This window comes from Phyllobates terribilis, unplaced genomic scaffold, assembly GCF_046119375.1.
Source record: "Phyllobates terribilis strain yellow unplaced genomic scaffold, ASM4611937v1 Scaffold_14__1_contigs__length_39327217, whole genome shotgun sequence".
Taxonomy (NCBI): Eukaryota; Metazoa; Chordata; class Amphibia; order Anura; family Dendrobatidae; genus Phyllobates; species Phyllobates terribilis.
The window spans coordinates 27,878,066-27,901,487 of NW_027362774.1; the positions used below are offsets into that span (position 1 = coordinate 27,878,066).

Genomic DNA, 23,422 nt, shown 5'->3' on the forward strand with positions numbered 1-23,422 from the left:
AGCCTGTCAATTTCTATTGCTGTAGGGTGCGGTAACTCCGCATTGTTCAATGAACACGTGGATTTACCTGCACAATTAGAAGGCAACATTTTAGAAGCAGCAAAAATAAGCTGCTATATCCTTGATAGTGGGAAGTAGCCTGAGACCACGGCCCCACTATCAGTATTCGGTCAGTATTTGGTCAGTATTTTTTCTCAGGAGTGGGAGCCAAAACCAGGTGAGAAACAATCAGAGAAAAGGTATAATAGAAACAAGTCACCAATTCTGCAATTATCACCCACTCCTGAGAAAAAATACTGACCGAATACTGACCAAATACTGATAGTGGGACCGTGGCCTTAGGCAGTCACCGTCTCCTTGCTGGAGTTATCTTTACATCGTATGCATTATAGTATCTGTCTTAGATTAGTGGTCTGGGGTCTGCATTAGTTTAGGGGTCTGAAGTCTCTGTTACTTTAGGGATCTGGTCTGGGGTCTCTTACATTAGGGGTTTAGGGGTGTGTATTAGATTAGGGGTCTGGTCTGGGGTCTATATTAGATTAGGGGTCTGGTATGGGGTCTGGTCTGGGGTCTGTGTTCTGGGGTCTGTATTATGTTAAGAGTTTGGTGTTTGTGTTAGATTAGGGGTCTGATCTAGGGTCTATATTAGTTTAGGGGTCTGCATTAGATTAGGGGTCTAGTCTGGGGTCTGCATTAGATTAGGAGGGGTGATCTGGTGTCTGTATTAGTTTAGGGGTCTGGAGTCTCTGTTAGTTTAGGGGTCTGGTCTGAGGTTTGTATTAGATTAGGAGTCTGGTCTGGGGTGTGTATTAGAATAGGAGTCTGGTCTGGGTGTTTATTAGTATAGGGGTCTTGTCTGGGGTCTGTATTAGATTAGAGGTCTGGTGTGGGGTGTTTATTAATATAGGAGTCTGGTCTAGGGTCTGTATTAAATTAGGGGTCTGGTGTCTATTAGTTTAGGGGACTGGTCTGGGATCTGTATTAGATTAGGAGTCTGGGGTCTGTATTAGATTAGAGGTCTGGTCTGGGGTCTGTATTAGTTTATGGGTATGGTCTGGGGTCTGTATTAGATTAGGGGTCTGGTCTGGGGTCTGTATTAGATTAGGTTTCTGGCCTCGGGTCTGTATTAGATTAAGGGTCAGGTGTCTGTATTAGATTAAGGGTCAGGTGTCTGTGTTAATTTCAGGGTCTTGTTTGAGGTCGGTATTAGTTTAGAGGTCTAGTCTGGGGTCTGGTGTGTGCCTTAGATTAAGGGTCTGGTCTGGGGTCTGTATTAGATTAGGGGTCTGTATTAAATTAGGGGTCTGGTGTCGGTATTAGTTTAGGGGACTGGTCTGGGATCTGTATTAGATTAGGAGTCTGGGGTCTGTATTAGATTAGGGGTCTGGAGTCTGTATTAGATTAGGGGTCAGGGGTCTGTATTAGTTTATGGGTATGGTCTGGGGTCTGTATTAGATTAGGGGTCTGGTCTGGGGTCTGTATTGGATTAGGTGTCTGGCCTCGGGTCTGTATTAGATTAGGGGTCAGGTGTCTGTATTAGATTAGGGGGTCTTGTCTGGGATCTGTGTTAATTTCAGGGTCTTGTCTGAGGTCTGTATTAGTTTAGGGGTCTGGTCAGGGGTCTGTGTTAATTTTGGGGTCTGTATTAGATTAGGGGTCTGTGTTAGATTAGGGGTCTGGTCTGGGGTCTGTGTTAGTTTAGGGATCTGGTCTGGGGTCTGTATTAGATGAGGCGTCTGGTCTGGGGTGTGTATTAGATTAGGGATCTGGTCTGGGGTCTGTATTAGATTAGTGGTCTGGTCTGGGGTCTGTATTAGATTAGTGGTCTGGTATCTGTATTAGATTAGGGGTCTAGTCTGGGGTCTGTATTAGATGAAGGGACTGGTCTGGGGTCTGTATTAGATTATGGATCTGGTCTGGGGTCTGTATTAGATTAGGGGTCTGGTCTGTGTTAGATTAGGGATCTGGTCTGGGGTCTGTATTAGATGAGAGGTCTGATCTGGGGTCTGTATTAGATTAGGGATCTAGTATGGGGTCTGTATTAGATGAGGAGTCTGGTCTAGGGTCTGTATTAGATTAAGGATCTAGTCTGGGGTGTGTATTAGATTAGGGATCTGGTCTGGGGTCTGTATCAGATTAGGGGTCCGGTCTGGGGTCTGTATTAGATTAGAGATCTGGTCTGGAGTCTATATTAGTTTAGGCAGGGACGGACCTACCGCAGAAGCAGCTGGTGCAACTGCACCTTGGTCCGGCGGTGCAGGGGGGCCCTTGCCGGGCGGTTAATATTGAGGGCATCATATGCGGCGGACAGGGAACAGCTCCGCTGCTGAGAGGAGGAGAATGGCAGCGGAGATGGAGGGATCCATCCTCATCTTTGCTTCCTGCCCGGTGCTTCATCCGTTTTTTTTAAATCAGATACATTTTTATTCATTTAGAAAAAACAATAATGAAATACAACTTCACTATAACAATTTTCCATTTTCTTATTAGCAAAAAGAACCCCACCCTCAACCCACCTCCCCTTTAACAGACAGCAATAATCCCTAGTCGTTATATAAGATATGATCCAATATCCCACAAAACATCCTATATCCATTTCTATGCATTTCGTAGTGTATTCACCGGAATCTTCCCTTCAATAGCATTAGTCACACCTTCCATGGTGCCCATAGGTTGTCACTGAGTTTAGCATTTTTCCTTTTAAAATAAATGTTCTCCTCCATCCGTAGCACATAATCCACCTGCCTTATATACTCTTGTCTAGAGGGAGGCTCCCTTCGCACCCAATACCTTGCTATTACCTTTCTAGCTGCATATAATAGTCTGGCAATTGTCAATTTTGCGATATCATTCCCCACAAGTTCCTCCACATATCCCAACAAGTAAACTATTGGATTTCTAGGAATTATACAGTGATAACACCCTTCAATTAGGGCAGCTACTTCAGACCAATAGCTTGCAAGTTTTGGGCAACTCCACATAACATGTAGTATATCGGCAGCTTCTGACCCACATCTCAGGCAATCCGAGGTCTCCCGTACTCCTATTCTGAGCAAAAAATCAGACGACCTATACGCTCTGTGAATAAGAAGTAGTTGGGACATTCTGGCGGGTTCACTTAGAGACAGCTTAGGGATATATTCTAATATGGATTCCCATTTGTCATCCTCAATGGTACCAATATCTGCTTTCCACTTTCCCTTAGCCAAAACAGGATAATTCAGTAGAAAGGTGTGAAGCAGATCCGCATACACCGTAGATATGACGCCTGTTGTACATCCCCCCATACAGATATAATCAATAACGATATCCCTTTGAACAGATAGGTTCCTCATTTTCCCTTGTTTAATAAACGCATGTTTAACCGGTGTATACTGATAGCTGTGTCTGTCCGATAAGTGAAATTCCTCTTTCAGCGTCTCTAGGGTTTTGATGCTTTGATTATCCATCAGTGGATAGCTATATTGTATACCCTTTGCCACCCAACCTCTCAGCGCTCTTATTTTGTAAAATTCACATAGGTTTTCATTATCCCAAATAGGAGTATACATTGTCAGCCCCACTATGCCTCTAATCTTATTCACCCTTGTCCACAATTTATGGACTAGGCCACAGGTCGGGTATGACTTACCCATCCTCCCAAAAAGTCCCGTTTCTAGACCCATTACCTATGGACTTTTTTTTAAGATGAAGTTCCAGAACCGCCTGAATAGTCCCCTTCACTGCCCTCTGCGCCCACCCTCTAATATGTTGGGACTGTGCTGCCAAAAAATATACCCATGGGTTTGGTAGAGCGAGACCCCCCTCTTCCTTCGGCCTTTGGAGAGTCTCCAGCTTAATCCTAGGCTGCCCTCCACCCCAGACCAGATCTCTAAATATTGCATTAATGCGCTGGAACACTGGCTGAGGAATCCACACAGGAGAGTTATGTAAAACGTACCACAATTTGGGCATCAGCACCATTTTAAGAAGATTGGTGCGTCCCACCACCGAGAGGCGCATTTTGCTCCATGTAGATGCTTTATCCTTTAATTTCCCCAGTATTGGGTATACATTCAACTGAAGGTACTCCTTTACTGGTAATGTTATTGTAATTCCAAGATACTTAAATTCTCGTACCAACTTGAGTTGTGTCCGCTCCACCTGTTCAACATCTAGACTATTCAGGGAGTCTATTTCCATAATATGAGATTTATCCCAATTAATTTGTAACCCAGATAATAGACCAACATCTATTGATAATAGCTATTGCTCCATGTAATGATATCTGAGGGTCTTGTAAGAATAATAAAATATCATCTGCGTACAATGCTATCTTCTCCTCCGCCACACCATACCGGAATCCCCTCACCACGTCTGATTGTCTCAGTACAGCAGCCAACGGCTCTATGGCCAGGGCAAATAACAGCGGGGAGAGGGGGCAGCCCTGTCTGGTTCCTCTAGTCAAATCAAATTTATCTGACCGCTCCCCATTTACTCTCAATCTAGCCACCGGAAGTGTATATAATAATTTTATCCATGCCAAAAAAAACGGACCAATTCCCATCAACTGGAGAACACGCCAGAGATAACTCCACTCCACACTATCAAAGGCTTTCCTTGTGTCTAATGAGACCACCACTCTATGTCCAGCATTATCAGCGGCCAATTGCATATTAAGGAATAGCCACCTCAAGTTAATGGCCGTCGATCTATCCGGCATATATCTTGACTGATCCGGGTGAACAACAGCAGAGACCACCAGGCTCAATCGGTTAGACATTACTTAAGCTAAAATTTTAATATCAGCAAGTACTAAGTATATGGGTCTATACGAATCTGGCTGTGTCCGGTCCTTATCTGCCTTGGGCAGAACCACCACCGTAGCCTCCCGCATTGACTCCGGTAATTCTCCCACCTCCAGAGGCGCCATAAACACATCTTTTAATTTTGGTAATAGTACATCTCTAAGATGTTTATAGAACTCTGTCGGTAAACCATCTGCAAATGGAGCTTTATTATTTGCCATTGAAGCCAAAGCTTCCTCCATTTCCTCTACCGTCAGGGGGCCCTCCAAGCTATCCCTAGCCTCCTCACTAAGCCTAGACAACTGAATACCCCTCAAAAATTGGTCTATATCATCTCCCGTCCGGTGCTTCATCCTTGACACAGGCCTGCTGGGGAGAGCAATGAAGGGGCTGGGCAGAGCAATGATGGAGCTGGAGAGAGGTTGAGAGAGAGCAATGATGGGGGTGCTGGGAGAGAGCAATGATGGGGGTGCTGGGAGAGAGCAATGATGGGGGTGCTGGGAGAGAGCTATGATGGGGGTCTCTTTGCTTGTACTGTGAAGCCTTGTATGTTTTCCGTGTGCACATAGCCTTACAGTTAATTGGGGAGAGTCACAGAGACTGAATAATTTATATTATTGGCCGGTGCAGATTATAGTTAATGGGGGGCACAGTGCTGCTTATCACTTTATATTTTGATTACTAAGTGGCTAATAGTATATTAATGGGGGGGTTACATATCTGTATTCGAGGACGTAGAGCGGGGGAGACATGTATATATACAATATATGTGACCTTCTTATTTTCTAGGCTGGAGATCATCATGACAAGACGAGACGTGGCTGGGAGATGTCGACATGAAGGTCTGACCAGATGGAGAAGAAGCAGCAGAAACTGACTGATCAGATGAGACGTCAGCGGTAAGTGCCTGGATGTAAATATTATTCTGTATCTGCGCTGTGTGAATTGGAGTGATAATGTTATCTGTAAAATCCCTTAGCCCACATTCTCACATTTGTGTGAAATGTCCGTGTGCTGCCAGATTTTTTTATGGGATGGTCCATGGACTCGTAGAGTTTTATAGATCCATTCACACATCCATGAAAATCACGGATCTGAGAATGAGATCTGTGAGGGTCAGAGAATGTCCTGTTCTGATCCGATTTTGAGGATTAGAATAGGACATGCTCAATGCGTCAGTAAAAGCAGGCAGCACACCGACACTGCACACGGATACAGGAATGTAACCTTATGTATAGCACAGTCCCTTAGTATATAGTGTACTCACTTATTATGTATAGCATACGCCCTTAGTATATAGTGTACTCACTTATTATGTATAGCATACGCCCTTAGTATATAGTGTACTCATTTATTATGTATAGCGCCATCCTTAGTTATATAGTTTCCTCTTTTATTATGTATATCATCGTCCCTTATTACGTACCATCCTCTCTAGTTATATATGTTGCCGTCCCTTATTATATAGCTTCCTCAGCTGTTATGTACAGTGCTGTCCCTTACATAGCGTATTCTTGTTATTTTTGTCAGTCACAGCGCCCTCTTTTATTACATAGTCATCTCTTCTTAGATATAAAATGACGGCTGATGGAGCAGCCGGTGACCAGAAGACCAGTCGATCAGCTCCTACATCAGAAAAGAAGCTTTCCCATGCTCCATCAGCCGTCATTGCATTATATATCTAACAAGAGAGGACGGTATGTAATAAAGAACAGGGCGCTATAGATAATCCAATATGTATTGGACGGTGCTGTACATAACAAGAGAGGGCAGTGTGTAATAAGGGGCAGCAATATACATAATAAAGGAGGCTATGTAAGAGGTATATATGTGTGTGTGGCATCTGTAGCTTTGTAGCCATAAAAGGTGGGGGGCCCAGACACATTTCTTGCACAGGAGCTGCAGGCAGTCAGTGTCCGCCCCTGTTTAGGGGTCTGGTCTCTGTAAGATGAGGCATCTGGTCTGGGGTCTATATTAGATTAGGGGTCTAGTCTGAGGTCTGTATTAGTTTAGGGATCGGGTCTGGATTGGATTAGGGGTTTGGTCTGGAGTCTGTATATTAGTTTAGGGGTTTGGTCTGGGGGCCGTATTGGATTAGGGGTCTGGTTTGGGGTCTGTATTAGTTTAGGGGTCGGGTCTGGAATGGATTAGGTGTCTGGTCTGGAGTCTGTATATTAGTTTAGGGGTCTGGTCTGGGGTCTGTATTGGATTAGGGGTCTGGTCTGGGGTCAGTATTGGATTAGGGGTCTGTATATTAGTTTAGGGGTCTGGTCTGGGGTCTGTATATTAGTTTAGTGGTCTAGTCTGGGGTCTCTATTGGATTAGGGGTCTGGTCTGAGGTCTGTGTTGGATAAGGGGTCTGGTCTGTATTAGTTTAGTGGTCTGGTCTGGGGTCAGTATTGGATTAGGGGTCTGTATATTAGTTTAGGGGTCTGGTCTGGGGTCTGTATATTAGTTTAGTGGTCTAGTCTGGGGTCTCTATTGGATTAGGGGTCTGGTCTGAGGTCTGTGTTGGATTAGGGGTCTGGTCTGGGGTCTGTGTCGGTCTCAGCGTGTGTTGGGCCATCTCCACAGCTTGTGCCTCTTGTGCGGTCGGTTGCACCGTGTCCTGTGTGCAGAGGCTCCTGGTGTCTGTGGGGACACTCGGGGTCGGACCCTTCGGCCTCGGGGTCACTGACAGCAGAAGGTGTCACGTGTGAACACTTCCTGATCTCGCACTTGTACGGGGACGCTGCCCTGTGACCGCACTGTCCTTGATGACGTCACCGGCGCATGCTTACGTCGCTGATGACTCCTCCCTGTTTTTTGCTCAACTGTGGGAGGAGTCAGAGAACAGAAAGCGTTTTGGCACGGAAGTGACGTCAGAGGGAGGCTCCGCCCTGTTGTTGTTGTCGTTGCTGTCTGTGCTCGGGAACATGAAGTGGATGTTCAAGGAAGACCACGCACTGGGTGAGAGGCCGGGGACTGCGGGGGCGGCGGAGCCCCGACACCTGACGTGTCACCATAGAGGACGAGGTCGTGTCCTGCCATGTCACCCCATACACTGCAGTACAGGACCCTGTGCCCCCTGTCCTGTGGATTATACCCTCCTGCCCCTCCCCCCTGTATGTTATATCCTGTGGATTATACCCTCCTGCCCCTCCCCCCTGTATGTTATATCCTGTGGATTATACCCTCCTGCTCCTCTCCCCTGTACATTATATCCTGTGTATTATACCCTCCTGGCCCTCCCCCCCTTTACGTTATATCCTGTGTATACCCTCCTGCCCCTCCCCCCTGTACATTATATCCTGTGTATTATACCCTCCTGCCCCTCCCCCCTGTATATTATATCCTGTGGATTATACCCTCCTGCCCCTCCCCCCTGTACATTATATCCTGTGGATTATACCCTCCTGCCCCTCCCCCCCGTACGTTATATCCTGTGGATTGTACCCTCCTGCCCCTCCCCCCTGTATGTTATATCCTGTGGATTATGCCCTCCTGCCCCTCCCCCCTGTATGTTATATCCTGTGGATTATGCCCTCCTGCCCCTCCCCTCTGTATGTTATATCCTGTGGATTATACCCTCCTGCCCCTCCCCCCCTGTACGTTACGTCCTGTGTATACCCTCCTGCCCCTCCCCCCCTGTACGTTATATCCTGTGTATACCCTCCTGCCCCTCCCCCCTGTACGTTATATCCTGTGTATTATACCCTCCTGCCCCTCCCCCCTGTACGTTATATCCTGTGTATTATACCCTCCTGCCCCTCCCCCCCTGTACGTTATATCCTGTGTATTATACCCTCCTGCTCCTCCCCCCGTACGTTATATCCTGTGTATTATACCCTCCTGCCCCCCCATACGTTATATCGTGTGTATTATACCCTCCTGCCCCTCCCCCCTGTACGTTATATCGTGTGTATTATACCCTCCTGCCCCTCTACCCTGTACGTTATATCCTGTGTATTATACCCTCCTGCCCCTCCCCCCCTGTATGTTATATCCTGTGTATTATACCCTCCTGCCCCTCCCCCCCTGTATGTTATATCCTGTGTATTATACCCTCCTGCCCCTCCCCCCCTGTACGTTATATCCTGTGTATTATACCCTCCTGCCCCTCCCCCCCTGTATGTTATATCTTGTGTATTAAACCCTCCTGCCCCTCCCCCCTGTACATTATATCCTGTGATATGTACAGGACTCAGCATTTCTGTTATTATATATTATCTTTATTATTTCTTCTGTATTTTCTATTCGTGAAGTAAGATAAATAAGTGACGCGATACTTGGGGATCAAGACGGATGAGTTTGACCTCTCGAGGTGTGACGCGCGCGGGCCGGGCCTCGGATAAAACAATCTTGTTTGACCCCTTTTTATGTTCCTATTGGTCATGACTCGGACGTTACATTTCCCTATATTTCTCTGTTTTGTGTCTGACAAGCTGCTCCTTGTTAATATCCGGTCCCGGGGAAGCAGGTGTCTCGTCTGCCGGGGCCCCGCACCTGTGCCATCACATGAATGACCCGCCGTGTCTCATTCATAAAGAATCCCTTGTCGGCGGTGGTCCACATTCCTGCTGCACGGCTCACTCGTCTGCTGACTTCTCCGTCATCTCCTGGTTATTATGTGGACTTCTTCCTGAACCTTCCTTTATTTCTATTATTTTTTTTTTTTCTTTTTTCAGAACACCGGTGCGTGGAGTCGGCGAAAATCCGAGCCAAATATCCGGACCGTGTTCCTGTAAGTTCTCCTCTTGTGATGTTTCCTGCGAGGGCTCATCCATTATTCAACGCTCGATTAGAGCTGTATATAGATTGCACTGGCTACAAGCAATAATTTCCCCTCTTATCTCCATGTACCAGAACCTGTGCTTGAGATGCCATTAAGCCATAGTCTTAAAGGAGACTTGTCACTTGTCAATAATTTGTATTATTTTTACCCTGCTGTTCTCCTGAATCCGGTGCTGTTTTGCTTTTGTTCCTGCGACTCTCTGCTCCTGAATCCGGTGCTGTTTTGCTTTTGTTCCTGCGACTCTCTGCTCCTGAATCCGGTGCTGTTTTGCTTTTGTTCCTGCGACTCTCTGCTCCTGAATCCGGTGCTGTTTTGCTTTTGTTCCTGCGACTCTCTGCTCCTGAATCCGGTGCTGTTTTGCTTTTGTTCCTGCGACTCTCTGCTCCTGAATCCGGTGCGGTTTTGCTTTTGTTCCTGCGACTCTCTGCTCCTGAATCCGGTGCTGTTTTGCTTTTGTTCCTGCGACTCTCTGCTCCTGAATCCGGTGCTGTTTTGCTTTTGTTCCTGCGACTCTCTGCTCCTGAATCCGGTGCTGTTTTGCTTTTGTTCCTGCGACTCTCTTCTTCTGAAATATGGTCCCTGCTTCTTTGTATATAAATCTAGTCTTGTTAGCTAAATGGGTGTGATCCTCAACTCTTTGCTGTAGGTGACCTCTTTATGACCACACCCACTTGGTTAAGGACAAATTTACATACAGGAAAGAGGGGGCAATATCATATGTTTTCAGTAGGGAAAGAGGAGAAAGTCAGAGTCCTCTGACAACAGCTTATCGCCTGCAAAAATAAAAGTATCAGGAGCTTAAATTCCACCATCCCAACATCATCAGTCGGCCACCAGATCCCACCAAAATCAGTAGGATCGATCCACTTTCATGTCATGCGTATGGCCACCCCCTCACTTTTGCTGATCCTGTTATTCTTTCTGGAAATGTTCCCAATAAATATAGTTGTCCCTGTCTATATGGGACATATATTGGTTTGTTGATTAGATGCTACTCATCTCCATATATACAGTGATATCCCACAGTACTAATGTCTTGTGTACTTCCCAGGTCATCGTGGAGAAAGTATCTGGTTCACAAATTGTGGATATCGACAAGCGGAAATACCTGGTCCCCTCTGACATCACTGTGGCTCAGTTTATGTGGATCATCAGAAAACGCATTCAACTGCCTTCAGAAAAAGCCATCTTCCTGTTTGTAGACAAGACTGTGCCTCAGTCCAGGTGAGACGAGGATGACTTTGTCTTAAGATTTCCTCCAAGTGCCGTCCTGGCTGCACGGGAGACTGACTCTTAACACCTGACTCGTGCTGCGCGACGCGCGTCAGGGAGGGGGAGTGCACCACACAGCCCACTTCAGGGAGGGGTCATTCTGGCTATTAGTCAGACCCCAACAATCTAGCAAATGTCACTTGTCCTGTGGATGGGAGATAACGCGGAATATCCCTTTAAAGAGGAGGTTAGCAGATACTTTAACAAGCCGTGGCAATCAGTCTGTCACATATCAAGCCACTGATTGACTACGTTGAACGACAGGGTGGATCAGTAATTGTTTTTCTGTCTCTTTCCCTTCAGTCTAACTATGGGACAGCTGTACGAGAAAGAAAAAGACGAAGATGGCTTTTTGTACGTGGCATACAGCGGAGAGAACACGTTCGGCTTTTAGACACATTGACGGCTTGTGAATCTTGTAAATAATGTTGGTTTTAACATGATGTGTAAGTCTCCATCCCGTAGGTTAGACGCATCTTAACTGGACGCCTTCTGTTTTTCTTTTCCACGTCTTGTCCTCCATCTTTGTCTAAAACTTTTTTTTTTCTTTTAACGTAATTTATTTTCGTGCTTTGTGAAGAACTCCCTTTACTGCCAAAGAGGCAGGAAGTTAGAAATCGGCGGCCGATTACTTTAGCAGTGAAGTGGTTAAGTAATAGTACTTAGGAAGAGGTGGGGTCAGGCGGCCGCACCAGTAGCATTCATCATATATATATATTTTTTGAGTTATGTTTACATCATTCTGCCATTTGCTGACCTTCGCTATAAGACACAGACTAGTAGTGATTGATATTGTAATCAGTAGTTACCGGTATGTAATATTCACCTTTACAAATTCCTGCAAATAAAACCATTCAGTCCATAACTTCTCGTTTTGTCACCAGTCCGATCACAGTAAGGGCTCATTCACACCACTGCATTTTACATCTCCAGATCCGAACTACAGACAGAGTTGGGATCAACCAAACATCGGTCACCGCTTTGCACTCTTTTTATGCTGCTGTCAATCTCTATGCCAATTCACCTCTTCCAAAAGTAAGACTGGCCCTGAACCCAGGGATTGGTAATCAGCACGTCCCCCCCCAAAAGTAAGACTGGCCCTGAACCCGGGGATTGGTAATCAGCATGCCCCCCCCCCAAAAAGTAAGACTGGCCCTGAACCCGGAGATTGGTAATCAGCATGCCCCCCCCCCCAAAAGTAAGACTGGCCCGAACCCAGGGATTGGTAGTCTTCCGTTAGGGTGGACGTGCCAATTACCAATCCCCGGGTTCAGTGCCAGTCTTACTATTGTAGGGGGGGGCGTGCTGATTACCAATCCCCGGGTTCAGTGCCAGTCTTACTATTGTAGGGGGGGCGTGCTGATTACCAATCCCCGGGTTCAGTGCCAGTCTTACTATTGTAGGGGGGGCGTGCTGATTACCAATCCCCGGGTTCAGTGCCAGTCTTACTTTGGGGGGGGGGGGGGCGTGCTGATTACAGAGCAGCAGTGATTCCCACCGTCTGTCTCAGCTGAAGTGCAGGTAGTCGCGTGATGTCCGGATCCAGGAGGTAAAGCCCTGCTCTCGCAGCCGCCTCCAGGCCTCCTGGTAACACACGGCAGCTTCTTTGTAATCACAATATGTCTTCAATTCCCTGGAAGAGGAAAAGGATAAAATATTGTACAAGGTTTATATAAACCAGTGATTGGACCAGTAAGAGACCAATTAACCGTAACAACAAATTATTATGCAAAAAGTGTTTAGGAGTGATAAGGGAAGAATTTGTTTGTTTGTCAGTTAAACTCATTGATGGTGATGTGTGTCAGGGCTCTTTATATCACTGTAAGCAATTGCAGACACCTGTGCTAATTAGTTTGGCAGGTGTGTCCAATGAAAGGCAAGACTACTTAAGAAGGCTCTCTCACATTATTAAGCAGCCTACATTTTCTGCCAAAATGGGAAAGAAAAAGGATGCGTCGGCTGCTGAGAAGCAACAAATTGTGGAGTGTTTAGGTCAAGGCCTGACTACAATCAACATTGCCAAGACACTTCATCCTGATCATCGCACAATCAAGAAGTATGTAGCTGATTCACAGTACACACGTGTGCGTGCTGATAAGGGAAAATTGAGGACTCTTTCCTACAGGCAATTACGTCAGGTTAAAAGAGCAGCGGCAAAAAAGCCTTGTCATAGCAGCAGACAAGTTTTTGAAGCTGCTGGTGCCTCCAACGTCCCCCGAACAACAAGATGCAGGGTCCTTCAAAGGTTTGCAGCTGTGCGTAAGCCATCCTGTCGACCTCCTCTATCCACTGCACACAAGCAGAAACGGCTCCAGTGGGTCAAACAATACATGAAGACTGACTTCAAAACTGTTTTATTCACGGATGAGGGCCGTGCAACGCTCGATGGTCCAGATGGATGGAGTGGAGGATGGCTGGTTGATGGACACCTCATGCAAACACGGCTACAGCGCCAACAAGGAGGAGGTGGAGTAATGTTTTGGGCTGGAATAATTGGGAGACAGATTGTTGGCCCTTTTAGGATCCCTGAAGGGGTAAAGATGAAGTCCATAATGTATGTTGAGTTTCTCAAACAGCACTTCCTTCCATGGTTCAAGAAGAAGAACCGTGCATTCCGCAGCAAGATCATTTTCATGCATGATAATGCCCCGTCTCATGCTGCACATAACACATCTGCATCTCTGGCTGATATGGGCATAAAAGGGGACAAACTTATGGTGTGACCCCCATGCTCCCCTGACCTCAACCCCATTGAGAACCTCTGGAGCATCATCAAAAGGAGGCAGTTCACATCTAAGCAACAGCTCTGGGAGGATATTCTGTCCTCATGCAAAACAATTGAAGCAGAAACCATCCAAAACCTGACAAATTCAATGGACGAGAGAGTTCAGAAGCTCCTTTCGAACAAGCGGTCCTATGTGAAAATGTAACATCACCTAGAATAAAGTTTTGAGTTGAAAGCTGTTTGATTTCAGTGTGTAATAACCTGCTAATGCTTATAATTTCAAAAATGACCATTTTTTTGTTCTTTATTAAAATGAAAAGGTTGAAAACTCTCCTGTGCATAATAATTTGGAACATGTATTTTGAGTGCAGTTTGAGTGTTTTATTTTTTTAAAAATATACTGTTATCATAGGCAGTTTGTACAAAAACCTTTCAATTGTACTCTAATAGTTATTTGACTGGAAAATTACAATGACTGCAATTCATAGAGGTAATTTGGGAAAATCTGAGAAAATATTATTTGCATAATAATTTGGAACACAGTGTATAGATGTCTGGTATCTGTGTACTCGTACTGACCCAGAGAATCAAAAAATAAAAAACCCAAAAGACAATTGTGCATTTTCCCCACATTTGGATTTTTTTCCCGTTTTCCAGTGCCCTATATGGTAAAATTAATGGAGCCTTTCAAAATACAACTCGTCCTGCTAAAAGCAATCCCTCACACGGCCATATTGACAGAGATATAAAAAAAAAAAAAAGTTAATGCTCTGGGAAGAAAAAAACAAAAAATGTCCATGGTTGCGAAGTGTTTAAGACTCTGCTGAATTTGTAGCGACCTGACAGATGAAGAAACCTCAAGGTATTTTTGTTAAAAGCAAATATTCTCTATCCAACAAGGCAAAGACCTAATCGGAGAGACACAGCCAGGGTGTGAAGCGTTAGCACCGTCCTCGGCCTCCGTGGCTTGTTGGGCAATTCCCACCCGAGAGCGAGTACATGCCGTATCGTGCACCCTCCCAAAAAAAAACAACAATCCAAAAATGTAAGATTGTGAAATTGGTGTTGTCCAAAACTGCATGTCCTTCCGAGCAACCTCAATGGCCTGGAGCTGAGACTAGAGAATGGCGTCACTATTTTATCAGTATGACGCCACATGGAGCAGAATATTAGGCCGCTATTTGCTCACGCGGCCGGATCGGCAGAAGTTAATGGTAACTGCACGGCTACGACCGAACTCGCCCTGAAGTTTTAGGGACTTTCAAGCTTCGACATTAATGATTGCAAAGTTCCTTTTTCAAAACGGCGCACAAGGTAATGAAACATTTCACCCCATCACATGCATTGAAGTAAAACAAAATACATTTCCCAAATGTGGACAACCCCCTTTAAGATCTTTGCTTGCTGTCAGTGAATGAATCAGAAACTTGGAGGAGTGTTACAATCCCACGTCCTCCTGGCAATAGATGGTTCATTGCTAGAAAAGCCTGTGTAATGCCGACACCAGGGCCGGACCCCACTACGGACATTCGCCAGCTTTTCCTGGCACCGCCGCAGCCCTGACTTCTAGCCAAATCCTCAGTGCTCGGAAGACAAGAGACCGACTCATTTTTCCGCCGGGCCCTGTAATCTTCTTTACAAGGCGCTACGTGGGTGTCCGATCGCTCATCACACGCTGCAAAATTAAAGGGGGTCACTGGTCTTCTGCCGAAAAGTTCTACAACTTTCCAAAAACACTTTACGGCTCAGTTCCTCGCAGTTTGTAAGATCTCTGCTTGCTCCACGCAAGGTCTAATATTTCTCACATCTGAAGGTTTGCTATCAAAGTATCTAGTCTACATACCACGCTGCTTGTTTGTTACAATGTTTCAGTGCAGGTAAAATGTATCAGTCACCAAAACACGGATACACGTCTGATTTTGACCCGAATCGTGGATCGAACTTGTCAATGTAAGTCTATGGGTCCACTAAGAAAAAAACTCCGAGACTGCTCTGACCCCATCCAAACTCTATGGGTGGAACGGCTGTGAACAATGAAGACTTCTTCAGCGAATCCCAGTAGGGACTGACATCACAAGTCACAGAAATCCTTAATAGCAGGCAGCGGTCCCGGCCGTCACACCCTGTGAGAGCAGAGCTGCTAATCTGCGGAGCCTCGCTCCGTATTGGCGCAGAGCCGTCCTGCTTCTCCATTATGAGATATTCAGCTTTATCGATAACCCTCTGGCACCATCCACTGTACATTTACATCAGGCATGGTGCTAGGTAATCACCATAAACCTACAGCGCCCAACGCTGTCCGCAGACCCTGGGGGTCACTGATCACTTCAGTCTCACTAGTTTAACCTTTTAGATGCTGTTGCTGTGGTCAATAGTGATTGCAGAATTTAATCTGTGGCACCAGAAACCTGGACACGTTCATTCAGCCTAAGGCAAGTTTCATATGTCCGACGTTCACGCTCCAAGTACGGGCAGAGACGTCGCCAGAGGACGGCCGAGACGTCAGAGTGTGGACAGCAATGTCGTCACAGGACGGGCCGAGACGTCAGAGTGTGGACAGCGATGTCGTCAGAGGACAGGCAGAGTCAGAGTGTGGACAGCAATGTCGTCAGAGGACAGGCAGAGTCAGAGTGTGGACAGCGATGTCGTCAGAGGACGGGCCGAGACGTCAGAGTGTGGACAGCGATGTCGTCAGAGGACGGGCCGAGACGTCAGAGTGTGGACAGCGATGTCGTCAGAGGACGGGCCGAGACGTCAGAGTGTGGACAGCGATGTCGTCAGAGGACAGGCAAAGTTAGAGTGTGGACAGCGATGTCGTCAGAGGACAGGCAGAGTCAGAGTGTGGACAGCGATGTCGTCAGAGGACAGGCAGAGTCAGAGTGTGGACAGCGATGTCGTCAGAGGACAGGCAGAGTCAGAGTGTGGACAGCGATGTCGTCAGAGGACAGGCAGAGTCAGAGTGTGGACGGCAATGTCGTCAGAGGACGGGCAGTGTCAGAGGGTGGACGGCGATGTCGTCAGAGGACGGGCAGTGTCAGAGGGTGGACAGCAATGTCGTCAGAGGACGGGCAGTGTCAGAGGGTGGACGGCGATGTCGTCAGAGGACGGGCAGAGTCAGAGTGTGGACAGCAATGTCGTCAGAGGACGGGCAGAGTCAGAGTGTGGACAGCAATGTCGTCAGAGGACGGGCAGAGTCAGAGTGTGGACAGCAATGTCGTCAGAGGACGGGCCGAGACGTCAGAGTGTGGACAGCAATGTCGTCAGAGGACGGGCAGTGTCAGAGGGTGGACAGCAATGTCGTCAGAGGACGGGCAGTGTCAGAGGGTGGACAGCAATGTCGTCAGAGGACGGGCAGTGTCAGAGGGTGGACGGCGATGTCGTCAGAGGACGGGCGGTGTCAGAGGGTGGACAGCGATGTCCAGAGCTGGACTGAACAGTGTCATAGGAAAGCATTAGGCTGCTGAGTTCGGGTCAGTAGTCCCATGGCCGGTCCGGACATCGTGGTCCATACGGACTAATGACCAGTTTATCGTCCTCGGATGTGTGATCCCTTTACCTGAGGGTCGCCGGGATCTGCTCCTCGGACAGATTCTCCACCAGATGACGGAACGTGTGAAACAATTCCACTTTACAGATTCGGGATCTGGAGAAAAACATAAATCACCTTCCATTACATTCCACATCTGACAGGAGTGCACACAGCTGGGGTATGGGACCCACTGCGGCCCCCACTAGCGGCATCGCTACCTGGACTGAGGCGCTCCAATTGCTTTCTTCGTCGTCCCTTGTCTGTAGCCATTAGCGGTGACATCTAGTGGCTGATGTGGAACAGCGCACCAACTAATCGCTGTGGAGGAAAGATTGGGGGCACCACGTTAATTCTACTCCATATCCGATACCAAAAAAAGGGGCAATAACCCAAAATAAGGAAAGTCATGTCTCTGTGGATGAATTTTTTTGATGTAGCAGAGCGGAGATGGTCATTTCACCGTCATTGATGGTCATGGTCCATTTTTTAGCTGTAGTATCTGGTTGCTGTGCCCCTGATAATATTAGGGACCCTTTAGGGAGGTGCACGTCTCTCGCCCTGGACTCACCTGCCCCGCAGGGACCCATCTTCCTTGCACCATCCGCCGTCCTCAGTGCGTCTCGTCCGTGCTGGAACTGTAGTTGTGACTGCAGGATGTGCGGCTTGTGCACTCGGAATCCGTCCGGTAGATCCGAAACATTTTGACACCTGAAAAGCGAAAAAAAATGAAAATATCAGAAGTGTCAGCCGCTGCCTTACCCTGTATCTGATGAAGAATAGTGACCATGGAGTACCTACTGTGCAGAGCCCGCTCCATGGACCGCTGGCTGAACGAGCACCTGCCCACCACCACCGAGGACAGATAGATGGGCAGCTGCAGAAAATGCATGAGTAGCGCCCCCTGGCAGCCCAGCACGTTCCAGCGAGCCATCTTATCGCTGCAGGACATGGATATGGTGGGGTCTCCCCGGCCGGGCTTGACGCGGAGGACCCCCGCAGTGTGATAGTCCGGCCCTGGATCCCGCCGGTCCTGCACCTCCCCGGGAACGCACTTTGCTCCGGTTCTAAACACATCAGGTGTAAAATCTGCACTTTCTTCCTTTTCCTTCAGCTCAGTTTTCCTCCCGGTTTCCTGGTCGGATCCATCTTGTCTCATTCTCTTAGCCGCAGGGGAATCACCAGCCGCCGGCTTCCTTTTATCGCCGGCAGTGATAGACGTGGGACAGAGCTGATCCTCTAGGGGAAGCATGGGTATAATGGAGGCATCACCGCCTATAGGACCAATAGTGGTGTATTAGATGGCGGTCATACACGTATGTGTCTCCTATGTGGATCCACAGGAGTCAGCGATGCACAGGACCCCCCTCTATTAACATGAGAGAGTACTTACATGGTGTGTGACTGGTGAAAAACACAAAGGAGACCCCCGGCCTCAGCGCCCACTTGTTGGCGTCACTTCCAGGGACCAGCACACAATCCCGGCTCCCCGACAGCGCTAAGGAAAGCTGGTGGAGGAGATACCTGACCGAGACAAGAAGGCAGAGCCATTATCACAGTCAAGTGTCCGCTCTGTAAGACCCGGCGCGTTTTGGGTGGACGCTGATTTTATACTCGACTCAAGTCACAGATACAGTGGGGAAAATAAGTATTTGATACACTGCCAATTTTGTATGTTTTCCCACCTACAAACAATGGAGAGATCTGTAATTTTTATCGTAGGTCACTTCACCTGTGAGAGACAGAATCTAAAAAAAATCCAGAAAATCACATTGTATGATTTTTACATAATTAAATTGCATTTTATTGCATGAAATAAGTATTTGATCACCGACCAACCAGTAAGAATTCTGGCTCTCGCAGACCTGTTAGTTTTCTTTAAGAAGCCCTCCTACTCTGCACTCATTACCTGTATTAATTGCACCTGTTTGAACTCGTTACCTGTATAAAAGACACATGTCCACACAATCAATCACACTCCAACCTCTCCACCATGGCCAAGACCAAAGAGCTGTCTAAGGACACCAGGGACAAAATTGTAGACCTGCACAAGGCTGGGATGGGCTACAGGACAATGGGCAAGGAGTTTGTTGAGAAGGCAACAATTGTTGGCACAATTATTAGAAAATGGAAGAAACACATGATGACTGTCAATCTTCCTCGGTCTGGGGCTCCTTAACAATAATAATTTCTATTTTTATAGCGCCAATATATTCCGCAGCACTTTACAATTTTAGGGGGGGGGCTCAATGCAAGATCTCGCCTCGTGGGGTAAAGATCATTCTGAGAAAGGTCAGGAATCAGTCCAGAACTACACGGGCAGACCTGGTCAATGACCTGAAATGAGTCGGGACCACAGTCTCAAACATTACAGTTAGTAACACACTACGCCGTCATGGATTAAAATCCCGAAGGGCACGCAAGGACCCCTGCTCACACCAGCACATGTCCAGGCCCGTTTGAAGTTCGTCAATGACCAGGCGTGGGGCATGGAAGAAGGTCATGTGGTCAGATGAGACCAAGATAGGACTTTTTAGTATCAACTCCACTCGCTGTGTTTGGAGGAAGAAGAAGGATGAGTACAACCACGAAAACACCCTCCCAACCGTGAAGCATGGTGGTGGAAACATCATACTTTGGGGATGCTTTTCTGCAAAGGGGACAGGACGACTGCACCATATTGAAGGGAGGATGGATGGGGTCATGTATCATGAGATTTTGGCCAACAACCTCCTTCCCTCAGTAAGAGCATTGAAGATGGGTCATGGTTGGGTCTTCCAGCATGACAATGACCAGAAACACACAGCCAGGGCAACTAAGGAGTGGCTCCATAAGAAGCATTTCAAGGTCCTGAAGTGGCCTAGCCAGTCTCCAGACCTGAACCCAATAGAAAATCTTTGGAGGGAGCTGAAACTCAATGTTGCCCAGCGACCGCCCTGAAACCCGAAAGATCTGGGAAGATCTGTATGGAGGAGGGGGCCAAAATCCCTGCTGCAGTGTGTGCAAACCTGGTCAAGAACTACAGGAAACGTCTGACCTCTGTAATTGCAAACAAAGGTTTCTGTGCCAAATATTAAGTTCTGTTTTTCTATTGTATCAAATACCGTACTTATTTCATTAAATAAAATGCAAATTAATTATGTAAAAATCATACAATGTGATTTTCTGGATTTTATTTTTAGATTCTGTCTCTCACCGGTGAAGTGACCTACGATAAAAATTACAGACCTCTCCATTCTTTGTAGGTGGGAAAATTTGTGAAATTTGCAGAGTATCAAATACTTATTTTCCCCACTGTATATCACTGAAAATGGAGTCCAGATTGCGTGCGATATTGCAGCTCATTCCTACTTATTACAATGGCGCTGAGCTGTAACACCAGATCCCATGCACAGAAGTAGTCATGTTTTTCTAATCCTCTACGAACCCTTGTGCCTCTCATTTTTGCATCGGGCATTAAGTAATGCTTCTGCCCCCCGGGACGGGAGGAAACCTCTGGACGCCGGGCATTAAAAAAAAGTTTGTCAACTTTCTATAAACTTAAAAACTCGCTCCAGATTGATTCCTTGAGGATTCCGGTACAACCAGGCCTCCTGTGATCACATCTGACTGCTGCAGCTAATCGCTGGGATAAAACCTCATCACAGGAAGCAGAGAAGTACCAGACCGGCAAGGGACCAGTCATGGGGCGAGTATAATTTTATTTTATGTGCAGCAGAAAATCAGCAGTAAAGTCCAGACCAACATCTGAAAGATTAAGTGCAGATTTGCTGCTGTGGATTAAGTACGGAAACTTTCCATAGTGGACATAAGAAAAAGAAAAAAAGTTTCGTGCTTGAGCCCATGCCTAACGAGCATTCATACAAAATCAGCGAACGTTACCTCTGAAAACTCCTCTTTGCAATTATCTCCGCATGACTGTCCTGGAGAACATCACCTGGGCAGGAAAATAATGGAGTGGGTAATGACAGGGCTCTTGTATCCGCCCCCGTATACAGTACAATACATTGAAATAAGATGCGCCGACATCCGCTTAATCATATTAAATTACATGTATATTTGACCCATTTCACTGTTTCTTTAACGACAAGAAGACGAGTTAACTCCCGTCATACCGGCCATAATGGATGACAACTCATTCTCGTCCAGCTCTCTATGCAAAAGTGAAAAAAAAAAGTTGAGTTGAGCAATTTCACCTATATCCTTAACCCCTTCACCCCCAGCCTGTTTTCACCTTCCTGACCAGGCTAAAATTTTACAATTATGACCACTGTCACTTTATGAGGTAATTACTCTGGAACGCTTCAACGGATCCCCCTGATTCTGAGATAGTTTTTTCGTGACATATTGTACTTCATGATTGTGGTAAAATTTGTTCGATAACGGAATAATGGAAATTTAGCAAAAATTTTGAAAATTTTGCAATTTTCAAACTTTTAAGTCCTTAAACCAAAGAGTTATGTCACACAAATAGTTAATAAATAACATTTCCCACATGTCTACTTTACATCAGCACAATTTTTGAAACATATTTTTTTATAAGGGTTAAAAGTTGACCAGCGATTTCTCATTTTTCCAACAAAATTTACAAAACTATTTGTTTTAGGGACCACATCATATTAAAGGGGCTTTGAGGGGCCTGTACGACAGAAAATACCCAAAAGTGACACGATTCTAAAAACTGCACCCCTCAAGGTGCTGGATTGTATGTACTCACCAGTCTTCCGTAATTTTGATTGCCCAATACATTTTGTCCCAGTTCCCATAGCAACAACTGTGAAATAAACGGAAAGAAAATAAAGTATAAGACGATCGCATCTTAGATCACTGGAAATGGAAGCGTTACACCGCCTGGTGGACAGAGAGAGAACTACACAGGCAGGATTGGAAATGTAAGCATTACACCGCCTGGTGGACAGAGAGAGAACTACACAGGCAGGATTGGAAATGTAAGCATTACACCGCCTGGTGGACAGAGAGAGAACTACACAGGCAGGATTGGAAATGGAAGCGTTACACCACCTGGTGGACAGAGAGAGAACTACACAGGCAGGTCTCGCAATGCGGGAACCACCATCACCTTTTTTGGTGCCGGGCACAGACTCCACCTGTATCACTGCCGCCATCAGGGTCCATTCCTTGCCGGTGTCCGGTTGGCCTCGCTTAGGGAGCTCGGTGCGGTAATGATCATAACACAACGCAGCGATCTCATCTGCAGCCTCCGACCTGTAACCAGAGAAAAGATCCCATAATGAGCCACCAGATACAAGTAATGCAGCCAGTCCTGGCTCAGGCTGGGACTACATGGCGAATGCGGCATGTCAGGACGCTTCGTGACCCGCAAGGTACACGGCAAGCAAGTGGCAAAGTCAGAACCAGCCGGATTGCTGGCGACTTGATTGCTGTGCACTTGCGGGTCGCAAAGCGATCACAAGGCATTCGCTTGAACTAAAGGGATCGTCTGCTGCCACTCACTACACAGGTCGTGACCCATTATGGACAATCCCTTTAATTCAGATGAATGTCATGTGATCCATTGGCTACGAGGTGGGCAGGACTGGGGGGAGGGGTGGATCCTGCCCCACATTTGAGATAAAAGCCTATAGACAAGCGCATTGCCCTGTTTCCAGCACTATTTCGGCTGTTATTACAAGCACAATATGCAACAATCACTACAAATATCAATACGAACATTTCCATTGGGAAATAATGGCGGCTTTATTGCCATGGAGACTGATCGGTCGCCCCCTGTTGGTCCTGGGCACCGCTAGGCCCTTTGGGAGCTGCTCCACACCACACCGGCTGCTTTACCCCGCCATTACTGATGACGTCACCACACGCGACGTCGAGTCCGGAGGCTATAAAAGCGCCGAGGCCACTGCTGCACTGTGCACACTGCGCTGTTGTGAACAGACCGGGCTCCGCGTCTTGTTCCTTTTTTTCCATCAGGTGTTGTACTCACCTCATACTTAGCGCCAGAGCGGAATGTGGACGTCACGCGTGAGGGATTCTGGAAGTTGTAGTCCCTTCACATTGGTTGATTTCGTTAGACATACGCCGATGTTACGTGCAGGACTACAATACCCAGAATCCCTCACACCGTGTACTGGTGAGATAGAGACTGAGAGCCAATAGGGAGTCACAGACTGGTGATGAATGCGGAGCAGGAAAATACATTATTTATGTCATTATATACCTGAATACCGGGGAGGAGAGGGAAGCACTCCAACAATGGAGCAATGCAGAGCTCGGGTGATTGCAGAACTACAACTCCCAGGCTGCCCTGATAACTGCAGGCTGCAGCACATGAGGTTACTCACATTAATCTATAGGAGAAA

At 46.8% G+C, this 23,422-nt stretch overlaps 2 protein-coding genes across 4 annotated transcripts; one reads left to right on the forward strand and one right to left on the reverse strand.

Moving 5' to 3' along the window:
• The first annotated feature begins 7,585 nt into the window (after nucleotides 1-7,585).
• On the forward strand, nucleotides 7,586-11,698 carry GABARAPL2 (GABA type A receptor associated protein like 2). The gene is made up of 4 exons (XM_073659794.1): nucleotides 7,586-7,736; nucleotides 9,455-9,510; nucleotides 10,613-10,785; nucleotides 11,137-11,698. The coding sequence occupies exons 1-4, from the start codon at nucleotides 7,703-7,705 to the stop codon at nucleotides 11,225-11,227; spliced, it is 354 nt and encodes a 117-aa protein (XP_073515895.1). The 5' UTR covers nucleotides 7,586-7,702; the 3' UTR covers nucleotides 11,228-11,698.
• Nucleotides 11,699-12,277: 579 nt separating this feature from the next.
• ADAT1 (adenosine deaminase tRNA specific 1) lies at nucleotides 12,278-23,120 on the reverse strand. Of its 3 annotated transcripts, none has more exons than XM_073659796.1 (10): nucleotides 23,047-23,120; nucleotides 22,165-22,310; nucleotides 21,802-21,858; nucleotides 20,967-21,021; nucleotides 18,478-18,608; nucleotides 17,882-18,359; nucleotides 17,656-17,795; nucleotides 17,306-17,405; nucleotides 17,115-17,201; nucleotides 12,279-12,466 (listed from the first exon to the last, which is right to left on the reverse strand). In XM_073659796.1, exons 1-10 carry the CDS (start codon nucleotides 23,049-23,051, stop codon nucleotides 12,340-12,342), a joined length of 1,326 nt encoding a protein of 441 aa, XP_073515897.1. In that variant the 5' UTR covers nucleotides 23,052-23,120; the 3' UTR covers nucleotides 12,279-12,339. The 3 variants fall into 3 exon arrangements, with proteins under 3 accessions (XP_073515898.1, XP_073515897.1, XP_073515896.1); XM_073659795.1 differs by lacking the exon at nucleotides 23,047-23,120 and adding an exon at nucleotides 22,777-23,040 and having other exon boundaries at nucleotides 12,280-12,466; XM_073659797.1 differs by lacking the exon at nucleotides 23,047-23,120 and having other exon boundaries at nucleotides 12,278-12,466; nucleotides 21,802-21,860; nucleotides 22,166-22,300.
• Nucleotides 23,121-23,422: the final 302 nt, after the last annotated feature.

Bases quoted from the DNA above. Each gene is read 5' to 3' on its own strand.
- GABARAPL2 (XM_073659794.1), top strand. From the start codon at position 7,703: ATGAAGTGGATGTTCAAGGAAGACCACGCACTGG. The intron at 9,511-10,612 runs GTAAGTTCTCCT...TGTACTTCCCAG, and splicing joins AATATCCGGACCGTGTTCCT to GTCATCGTGGAGAAAGTATC. The intron at 10,786-11,136 runs GTGAGACGAGGA...CTTTCCCTTCAG, and splicing joins AAGACTGTGCCTCAGTCCAG to TCTAACTATGGGACAGCTGT.
- ADAT1 (XM_073659795.1), bottom strand. The intron at 21,859-22,164 runs GTGATGGTGGTT...TTTATTTCACAG, and splicing joins TGTGCCCGGCACCAAAAAAG to TTGTTGCTATGGGAACTGGG. The intron at 17,796-17,881 runs GTACTCCATGGT...TTCGCTTTTCAG, and splicing joins GAGCGGGCTCTGCACAGTAG to GTGTCAAAATGTTTCGGATC.